Source organism: Saccoglossus kowalevskii, chromosome 8 (genome assembly GCF_978046115.1).
Source record: "Saccoglossus kowalevskii chromosome 8, keSacKowa6.1, whole genome shotgun sequence".
NCBI lineage: Eukaryota > Metazoa > Hemichordata > Enteropneusta > Harrimaniidae > Saccoglossus > Saccoglossus kowalevskii.
Genome location: NC_140648.1, coordinates 7,835,719 through 7,847,555, shown reverse-complemented (window position 1 = coordinate 7,847,555; position 11,837 = coordinate 7,835,719). Strand labels below are relative to the sequence as shown.

Sequence of the window (11,837 nt, the reverse complement as noted above, 5' to 3'; positions counted from 1 at the left end):
TCACTGATAATGATTAGATAATCGAAATGCATGTTTTACAAAATTCAACTAATCAGGTTCTTGGATAACCAAAAAGCATATATGAACCAAATATCAATGCAATGTGATGATTATGCTCATTATGCAAATTAAGTAATTATTATGCAAATTAAGTAATTATTATGCAAATTAAGTAATTATTATGCTCGAATTTCAATGCAAAACTAATTAGGTCCTTAGCTTTGTTCTCGGCACTCTTATACCAAGTCTTATTGAAATGCAATAATTGTTTTGTTTTTTTAGATATAGGGTAATTATTACGGAAATTAACAATTATTATTAATACATTTTAACCCAAAACGAATTAGATATGTGTATTGTTCCGGGCACATATGTACCAAGCTTCATTTGAGTTTGTTGGTTAATTCTTAAACAATTGTGTAAAGCTAAAAAGTAAATTATTATGCAAATTAGGCAATTATTATGGATGAATATAAACTTAAAACTAATTATAACGTTGCATTATCCCAGTATTTATGTACCAAGTTTTTTATTGAAATAAATGGTAAGTAGTTGATATTTTAATGGAAAAGCTGACAACTGACTAATTATTATACAAATCAGGTAATTAAGATGCGTAGATGTTAATGTTAAACTAATAAGGTCTGTTACAGAGCATCTAAGAGCTGAATGTCATTGTAAGGTGAAGATTAGTACCTGAGATATCAATACAATAAGAAAGCCGAAATTTGAATAATCATTATGCAAATCATGTAATTACTATCTCATCAGCTTGTATTAAAACATTCCGTATACATTTATGTTGTTGCTGTCACAGATCCAAAAAATGGCCACGCACACGAGAGCACACAATGAATGGTGATGACAATGGGCATACAATTAACTAAGCTATTTTAATTCTCTAAACCTCATCAATATATATTCATACATAGAAATTAACATGAAACTTGTGTACAATAAATTATCACCAATAAATCACATTAATGTACATATAAAAAAAGTCAACTTACTGACTGTTGTAGCTTGCAAGACTCGCCTTGATATTAATTATGCATGCAGAAAATGGCGTAGACAAATTTGAATATTTATTGGTGACCCGTTTCGCTCATGATTGGTTGACCGGTGTATGACGTAGTTTGAGTGACAAGTCTCAGCAGGAACGTCATCGGGCAATTTCCACGTAATGTCGCATGAGGGCGTTACAATATTTATTTTTTCCATAATGCTTGGCTAAAGGAAACCAAACCTTTCGCAAATCAAAGTCGGTTTTATTTTATCAAAACTACTTACACTAGTCTTTCAAATTCACGAGGATTAGATGAAGAGGAAATAATGTGTGGCTGTGGTGGAAACCCATCCTGCGCTACAAGGGTCACGGGCCATCCAGTGAGAGCACCATCAGTGTTTGGAGTGTGCTAATAGCCCGATCGGCGCCCTCGTCAATAGATTCGCTTGAGTGATTGTGATTCTCTCCGGGAGGGCGCAATAACTATTGTCGAGTCCCTTTACACAGACTCTACGTCGACCATGCAAGGCTATGCATATATCTGCCAATACAAATATGTATTAAGACAATAATAATGCTATTCACTTATCGAGTTAACATGTTTCACAACGTGATAATAGTAATATAGGTCAGCACTGTTTTACGTTGAACCTTCCAATTCGAGAATGACTCTTCTGCATGTCTCCAGAGAAAAAAAATATTTTCTTACTGACAACACTTCTATTAGTGTCTAAGTGTAAGATCGACAAACTGTCTGTTAATTCATGGCAGTGATGGTAGGGGTGCTGGCAATTTACCACATGGTGTTAGGACAAGGATCTTCTTCTTAATGTGCGGAGCTTGCGCAGTAAATTCTTATTCAGTCCCACATAAATAATTGTATTGGCCATGCTATTGGCCATTGCTATTGCCTCTACAACATAAAAAATTGTAACACTGTGGACATATGTGTTGTGTATCAGGGGAAAAAAGTCGCGAAATATTGTATAAGCATGAAATGGCATCCAACAGAACACGAATATTATCACAATAATAACAAGCAGACGGGTCATGCGCTTTTGCGATTGTTTGCGCCCTCTTCTGGCAGTATTGGATGGTAGGCGATCTTCAGAAATCCTAGTGCCAATTCTAAGATAACAGAAGCACATGATTGCAATGGGGATGATGAACTCACAAAACAAGATAACCATGTCGTATGCTTTCAACCACACAATATTGTCCTGTGACCAAAACTCGCTACAGTAATAGGAAACGTGAGGGCCATCATTATATAGTTTGATGTCAGTAAACAAAGCCGTGGGTGTTACCACTACAATGGAAATAATCCAGGCACTGACTGTTGCCACTGTTGCAGTACGAATCCTTACATGTGGTGGGCGTGGGCTTGAATGTACTATGGTCATATACCTGATAAAAAATAAAGAGAAAGACGAATATTTCAATGATAAGTGTTGATTATGTTCAACTGTGTAATGTTATAGCGTGGTGGTCGTCGCGCTGCGCATGTGCGACGTTTGTGTTGATGAACGTTGATTTTCCCACAATCCAATGTTCTCTTCAAATGGATATCACAAGTATGATATCACAAATTAACTAATTACAATTTGGAATCGTCTCAGTTTGTACTCGTTGATCCGCGAAACAGTCAAAGTCGCCATCTTTGTTTATATGAGATCCATATATCTCGCGCATGCGTGGCGCGACGACTACCGTCCTTTAATAATATCACATACTGTGCATCTATGTCAATCTGAAAATGTAGCACATTATATTTTATTTAGTGATAATTTCAACATCAGTATATTTATATTTTTGCAACGTATTTTTGTTATAATATTCAGAGTTATGACAATGGATTTATATTGTGTAATAGAAGACCGGCTTTACCAATGACGCTAGTCTAGATTTAAGTTTATTGTGTGGCATACTAGTGTATAACGTAACAAAATCAAAAATACTAATGCTATTCAAATTATTATATCTTTGTTCAAAAATAGCATCTATCAAATGATAATCGACATGCCAAAAGGCTGGACTTTACTGGGTTTGGACTACTTTGGGGCCTTGTCAGGTAAGAGTACAGTAGCCGAAAAAAACTGTTTATTCTTGGCAGGACTACCATAACTGCCAGTAAAATAACCAAGCCCTTGCCACAACATGCTTCTATTAATTTTACACCAAGGCTCGTCTGTTTGGAGTCAAATAAAATTCCAACTTTCAAGGAGTATATTGGTTACAAGATATTAACAAAAATTTAAAAATTAAGTAAATATGCAAATGAGCTTGTTAATTAAATTGAAACTCAATATTGCATAGCACATATCGTGTATTTACAGATCAAGTAAGTCTAACCAACTTTGGTCTCATTTGGACTATTAGTTTACAACAAAAATTAAAAAATCATTAAATACGCAAATGAGCTCGTTAATTAAATTGAAACTCAGTATTGCATAGCATATATCTTATATTGACAAATCAAGTCTCTACCAAGTTTGGTCTGATTTGGACTATTAGTTCACAAGATTTTAACAAGAATTCAAATTAATAATTAAATATGCCAATAAGTTCATTAATTGATTTATGCACCTGTACCAGTGGTCACTCTGTCTGTGTACGAAGTCTCAGCATCTCCCAGATGGACACACACAAAAACCTGGATTTTACAGGATTTTGACATTCAAAATGGCCGTCAGGCAGCCATATTTGATCAAATCAGGGAATAAAATCATGTAAATATGTATACCTCCTCACTGTTTCTTTGTACCTAGTATCATTGAAATCAGTGAATGCATCTCTGAGAAATATCAATGGACAGACAAAAGCCATGATTAACAATCAAAATGGCTTCCAGTCGGCCATATTTGATCATTTTAAAAAAGTAAAACAACGTGCATCTGTATTGGTGGACCATTTGTCTTTGCAACAAGTCTCAACAAAATCGGTCAAGCCATCTCTGAGAAATGACGATGGACACACAAGAACCGAATTTGACTGAATGTTGGCATTAAAAATGGCCGCCTATCGGCCATATTTGTTCGAATCGGAAAATAAATTGACGTGCAAATGTATGTTTGACCACTATTTCTTTGTACCAAGTTTCAAAAAAATCGGTCCATCCATCTCCGAGAAATCACTCCGGACGGACTGGCGAAGACAAAACTACAAGCCCCCTCCCGGACTTTGTCCGGGTGGGGGCTAATAAATGCGACAACTGCCTGGTACTACTGGCCCCTTCTTGAAACGTTGTAAGGGGTTTTGGGAAGTTGTAATACAAACTCGACAGAGCTTTATCAATATTTTTCACTGGAATACTATTGATTGCTGTATATTTTTTCAACATATAAAGTAGAGAAAATGTGTTTTTATTATTCCCATCCGAATGAAATTTTAATATATTTAACCTAATAGGCACAGAATGTAATACTACTTACAGACAAAAGTAATGTTGTTGGAAGTTGTGTCTGTTGGAACGACGACGTGGCAACCATGTGAACTGTCCCAAAATTTTCGAACTGACGAATCACTTTCAACAGAGTACTTCTTCGCAATATAAAAATTAGGAACAAATCTGTCGTTTTGGCCCATTGTTCTTACATGATATTTTTGAAATTGAAATTCTAGTTTACCGTAGATAGTTTACGATACCTGGGAAGTTCGTAATTTGTTATTATTGGCAAATTACTAGTTATGATATAATAAAAAAGAAATGGAATGCAATTATATAATCTGGTATTCTGCACTCATTATTCAGTCTTTCGGTTCTAATGACAATTTGCAATATCTAGAAGACAAACGATATTTTGATGAATGTGGATTAGCACGAGGGATTGGCACAAGAGGACGCCTTCCGATCTGGATGGAACGTTTGTCCGTCGTCCACAGGCCATTTTCGAAGCAAAAACGACCCTTTTACAAATAGATGAAATAATTTCAGCAATTTATTCACAGAATAATCCACAGCAAAACTTAGATACATATGAAATATACAGATTATAAAACTGTGTCTATTGCCAAAAAACCAACTGATCCAGTTTGGCGCTACTCGTTTCTTTACAGGAATGACTTGTACGCGTGATTTCATTGTGTTTAAATTGTCCCATCTCAAACTGCGCATGCACACAGACATTGATTTATCGAAGAGCATATTAATTTTGTAACTTGGCACTGATAACATTTATAAAGTAAAATATCAACGAGCCTTCATGTTCTTTATGAATTTCGTAACTTGCTACGATCAAACAAACTGTTGCCTGATCTCTGTTTAAAAGAGTGTCTCAAAACACCTTTACGGCAGTTTTTAGAACCGGTCAATTTAGAACTACTTTGCATTTTTGCACAATATTGCTGGAAAGACGATTTTTCCATCGCTCATGAATATTGATTCGTGTAAATGAAAGGTGTTTGCTGCTAATTTTGTCATGTAACTCCCCCAGAGAACTAGTGATAGACATCCAGCACATTTATCGTGCCATTTGTTAAAGATATGTATATACTAATCTATAGAGCGCAAGAAAGTATATAAAAAACGCAATCGTAGCCAGAAAACAGTGCAAATGGAAGTTTATATGGACAGTCGGTCATAAGATATATGCATGGCGATGTGAGGGAGCCGGCGCATTCTAATATTCAATTCACATTCTAACTTCTCCAATCTTAGGCATAAATATTTTGTGCATAATGTAAATAACTATTTAGACCAATTGTGTCATAATTATCTAACCCACTTAGCCTATAGCTTGAATTAGTATACTTCCAAACTGAATCTTGCACCAACACAATAGTCTAAAATACTTGGAATTGTCTGATGCATTTAAAACAATCAATAACATACACATATTTTAAGCAAAGTGAAAACACTATCTCTTCAACATTTCATTTGTATTTTTTCTTCATTTGAAGTTTTAGTTGATTAAACTATACAATTATATATATAGGTGTTACGGACCAGAATAATCCTGACTATTATTTAATGCATGTTGAACATTGTCCTATTTCTATATTTAATATTTCCGTTTTTTGGTGAAATAAATTTGATTCATTCATATCCTTGACACTCAAATACAGTAATTGTAACTGAAGTAACGAGATGCAGGTCACCGAACTGGAATGCAATGTTTTTGCTATTTGTACCGTGTCTTTGGCTTTGGCTTCTTCGTCGCCTTGTACGAGGCTGGAACAAACCCATGACATTCACAGTACTTTCGCCAGGACAAGACAAATTGCCCACACCAAGCAGATTGTCATTACATCCATACGGCAGTGTTGAGCCTAATTCAGTGTGATCCAGTAATGTTAAGGTTTAAGATAATGTTTGTTTGAAGCCATTAGAGTGATGGCATTTTTTATATAAAATCGCATCTTCATATTCAAGTTAGAATCCAATGGGCTAATAAATTGGAAATATATACATGTATTGTTTGTTTTTTACTGATGCATGATCTGTGGCCATATACTCTCTCGCTAAGATTTTAAACTCCACTCTTTCGAAAATGACGTGCGACACAAAATACATTCAATGGTATAAACAATATTCTTCGCTTGGCAGGTTATGTTTGAATATACATGTGTGGTATTGTTTGCCTGATGTTTCCTGTGATCTCTTTGCTTCTGACTAGCAAGCTGGCTCATCGTTTTATTCTGTGCTACCTGTATTGTTGCAGCTAAAGTAGTTACTTAAATTCTATCCTTAATTAAGATTTAAATAATTGCGCAGAGCAATAGCAAGATTAAGATGTGCGTGCCATCCCTTAGAAATAGAAAGAGGCAGACATAATAATATCCCTAGGAAGAGCCGTATTTGTCATTTGTGCCTGCAAGAAATTGATGATGAATATCATTTTTTACTAAAATGCACTGCATGGTACACAATCAGGAAAAAGTATCTTCCAAATGAGACACAACCCCCAAATTTGAATACTCTAGTACAAGTATTAAGTTCCTCTAAAAGCCAAATCATTAACTCTTTGGCTCTATTTATTTATAAGTGTTTTTAATCAAAGATCAAATGAGAATAACCTAATAAGCTTGTATGTATATATATATTAATATCCCCATCACATTATTATATAGGGCTTATATTATGTATTGACACACTCTTCATCTATATTTTCATACATATTTTGTAATGTAAATTTAATTCTTGTCAATAATTAATTTGCATGATTGTAATGGGCCGGAGGTCATTATACAATTAATAAAATTATAATTAAATTATAATTAAATAAATTCTGTATTTGTATTTGAAAAAACACGTTATTCAATTACGCGTTTCTCGCGGAATAATGCACAGAACACAAAACTATGAGCATTAATGTCATTTAAATGATAACTATTAAAATGTGTGGATTTTAATAATATTTGACTATAAACTTTCTGGCAAATAGCATATTTATATCTGGATTTCTGATTATTTATGTTATATTCGTATTGTGAACCGTTTTTCTTCAGAAATTATAAAAAACGAAGCCTATTTGAATTAAGTACTTTTAAACTGAAAACAAACAAATCTTTATATCCACTGTGTATTATTATCGTGAATCGGTGGGGTTGTTGTCTGACACTAAAAATGTTATGTGCAAATTTGGCTACAAACAGAACTTAACTTCGTTGATTTTGCAATGGGCATGATGTATAATTCATATGCAAATACCCGGTAACAAGACAATTGAACACACACCTAAGCATCGCCAGATATCCAAGTTCAGGGCCGAGGTTAATTGTAACGAATTTATTCCATGACATTGTCAGACAACATAGTTATGATTGTGTTTTAATTTCACGTATGTTGCATATCATCACAATGAATATTTTATAATTTATTTGAATGTGTTCCTTGAATCTGTGTATACACTGGTCTACATAATAGTTATTTGTAACACTCATTTGTACATTATGAGTCATCCCTGAATATATTCTGTTGTGTGCTTGGTCACGTGGTAACCAGAACTGACACAAGAAGGTGAAAGTACGTTTTGAAAGCTTTATATTTTAAAGAAGTTCGCTGATTCTGTTCTAAACTTTTTGGATTTCGGCATTCTCATGATGTATCCTTGAAAGAAAAAGATGTATAATAATAAGGTTACTACGAGGATACGTCAATATACATTACTGACCAGGTGATCATTTGCCCGATGTTAGGAGAAGAAATTACCCTCTTTGCGCGAGTGCACTAACTCCCATATTCGAGCTGTAATATTTTTATTACATGCCTTTAATAACAAAGAATATAGGGTTTATATCCGAATGTTTAAAGGAAATTCTTAATGGTAAAAAGGTATATATGTTTCATAAGCAGTAAAAAAGTTTTGCATGCAATAGCTTTAGTCGATAAGTTTTGCACTGTGGATGGATATGTTTACGCATCCTGTTAACCGGCTCTCTTGACAACCTGCAGACGATAATGGCTGCAGCAGACGAAATAGATATTATGCAGTGGTTGCGATCGATAGGACAGGGCCAACTTGATAAAATTCTTGGACCAGCACCAGAAAATGAAGTATACGAAGTGGACGGTTTTATAAAAGCAAAGCAAAGTACCGTTAAAACCACCGAACGTGATGTCCGTCGCTGTACCGAGTAGCTAACTCCGGAGAATTGCGGCGCCTCGAAAACATATCACCGATCGAGTTGAATGAGCTTCTGGACAAATTTTTCACCAGCGTAAAGAAGAAGGACGGAGACAAATATGAGCCAGCTTCTCTCACCAACATGAAGTGTAGTTTGGGGCGCCATCACCCACGCATGTTAAATCACGCGAATTCAATCGTATACGGGTTATTGACACTAGCTCAGAATCTAGCCAGAACGCTCATGTATCCGATGTGTATTGTTGTAAAATTGTGTGTGGTTGCAAACTTTTATTAAAAATATTGAATATTAACATCATCATGATTGTCCTTTTTATTTTTTATAAATTCTCTTCAAGCAAACGAAAGTAGTTCCAGGAATTCCTTTGATCATTGGACCTCTCTGTTGCTATTGACGACAGTCCGTACATGGCTCACTGCTCCACAAAAATCTCCGGATGTTCCTATTCTTAAGTGTGTGTTTGATTGGCGGCCGGATGAAGGCATGTAATAAAGTATGCACTCGGACTGTATGTCGTCTTCGTGCATTTTTTGAGGTATCATCGTAATAGTCTCATATTATTCTACAAACTCATTTACAATTTGGCTTACCATTCTACATTTTTCGCGATAAAACATAAAATAAATTGGGATACAGTATGAAAATATTTGTTTATATCCTGAAATTCAACATAATGTATTTATCATTAGATTATTTATTACAAACTAATTTACACTATTGAACTGTGTATAACACTGCTCCGAGACACATATTAAGTGTAATATTACTACTATATTGAAGCAGCCGGTGTATATGGGCCTACGAATAGTGTGGTACTGAATTGGCAGTAGACCGAGTACTTCTGTTATCAATATAACCGCCACAGCAATTATGGCATCACCATACATATATCATTTTAAATACATCGTCGTACGAAAGTTATAAGTCAGCCTTCATCGCTTATGTTAATATGTATTACAAGAATTCTCCTGATCTGCAATGTGGAAACTTTTGGGCTAGGTAGGATAGACAATTACGGTCTTGGCTATTATTGACATTTTATTGTCATGAATGTTAAAATCTATATGGTTGAATCATGTTACAGACCAATTGTAATTTATAATATCTCTGTTAATTATCTATGATTGATGTTTTATTATTATATATCAAATTCATTATTAATTTCGTAGTATCATGTTATGCGTCTTTGTTTGACTATACTGTAACGTTCCGAAGTACGGTATACTGGCTATCTTGTAACCCTGTTTGTAACAGTACTAACATAATGAAAGTGGGGCGTTAGATTTGTACGTGGTTCGAAACGCGATTATCACACCCCATTGGAGCCACGACAGTCACACGAGAATACATCATGCTATCTGAAGCATACCGAGTTTCAACTCAGTGTTAAATGAATGAATTATTTATTTTGAGCATGTCATTGAGTTTCTTTGCCTAAGGTGGGCACGTCCGCTTTCAGTGGCGTGGTACGTTTGCCGAGTTGTGAGTTAGAATTTCGTGTTTATGTTCGTGTATGTGCCTATAATTTCGTTCGAATCTAAAATCATTTAACATAAATCTAATTAAAAGCCGATGTAGGTATAGGTTAAATTTGTTTAATTGTTTATATTTTTATTTTAATTGATGAATATTGTTTTGTTTTACTTATAATGTCTATTATATATCGTATCTCTGTCGCCCTAACTACACCTGACTCAATGCAATAGGAAATCTCGTGTAAATTAGTTTTCAGCAAGTATTGTTGACAAATCACAGAGCGCCTTACAATAAAAATACTGTCGGACTATCGCATGTACGATTTTTGGTGATTCAAGAAGGCAAATTATAAGAAATCTATCGGAGATGGTGATTTGTAGAAGAGTTTAGCCATTTGTACGCAAAACGGTAGCTTTTGTAAGTAATTTGGATTAGAGAACAGAAAGTATTTGAGTTAATTGCGGTGTAAAATTTAGACACATTTTGAAGGCGGTGTTATCGTTCAGTTCATCGTCGGACAGACCGTACCATGAAAGGCACTAACCCGGGCACTGACCGGCGTTTGTAAATAATTCGCTGACTCGTATTCGACGCAATGGCGGTTGGTTCGAATTTGTACTGACATGCCAGTGTATAAACCAACTGATCTAACTATTTTCATATATTATGTATTACATTCTCACACGGATGGCAGGACCAACTTTTAAGTCAATCAGATCGATCTTTCTCGATCTTTCTTGGTATCGCTGTCAACCGGTACTCGCCGATGTAAAGACGTGAGCTGACCTGGTCCAGTCGCCCAAATGACCATGGATATGACTGTTTTCTTTGACTTGTAATTATGTTTCTGATACAACAACAAACAAACATCGCAAGATGCTTCTGAGCCATACAAACAGATGCGGCGGATACAATTAGTTTACAACATTATTTAAATGTATGATATCATTAAATGCAACTTGACTGACAATCACTCACCTCATTTATATGTTTCTTGTGATAATTTTTAGCAAAAACTAAAGATAGTGATTATTGAATTCAGATAACAACGGAACCACCTACAATTCAATCGCATCAATCTGATCTCTATGTCAATGCCACTAATGTCTTTGATAAATAAGAGGAAGAGCGGATGCAAAAGGTGTTACATACGTAAATACTAAAGTTTCAAGCTAATATTGAAACCATTCGCCCAAAGCAATGCACTGCTCGTTTAATGGATCCTAATCTTTAGTGTCATTACGCAGGTTCATTTGCAAGAAAGCCCACAGGAAATGCCTTTGTAAAACCTAAGAGACAGCCTCCAACACTTACACCCATGCAGCATATGTGCAAGAGCTTGTGAATATGACAACTATGACAATATGCCCCCAAAAGCCTGTTTCGGATGAAGATTAAATATAAGACTAAGTAGCTAGGTAACTAGAAGTTTTTACATCACGACATCATTGTCGAGGACGTCACGGACGTTTTTATCAAAGTATACCTTTAAACAAATAATAAATAGTGATGAGATATTCAGCAGATATGAGCAGCTTTTAGCACTGTTAACTTTGATAGCCATCTTATTTATAGACCTTTTATTGTGGGACCTGTATACTAATACAATTATTCCATAGCTAGATTGAGTTGACAATACTGCATGCCAATTAAACGCGATAATTGTGACACTGGAAACAAATGCTGGAACAAGCATTTGGTTATTAACTCATTGATGACAAAACTTTTCACAGCAACATCACAATACAATAAATATGATGAAGAGAAA

General features: G+C 35.0%; 1 protein-coding gene across 1 annotated transcript in view; it reads right to left on the bottom strand.

Moving 5' to 3' along the window:
- Positions 1 to 1,812: 1,812 nt before the first annotated feature.
- Positions 1,813 to 11,837, bottom strand: part of LOC144360020 (prokineticin receptor 2-like) — a 29,212-nt gene continuing 19,187 nt past the window's right edge. Inside the window, exon 2 of the mRNA XM_085502667.1 lies at positions 1,813 to 2,413. Coding sequence (XP_085358793.1) covers positions 1,813 to 2,413 — 601 coding nt within the window. The remainder of the gene's footprint in view (positions 2,414 to 11,837) is intronic.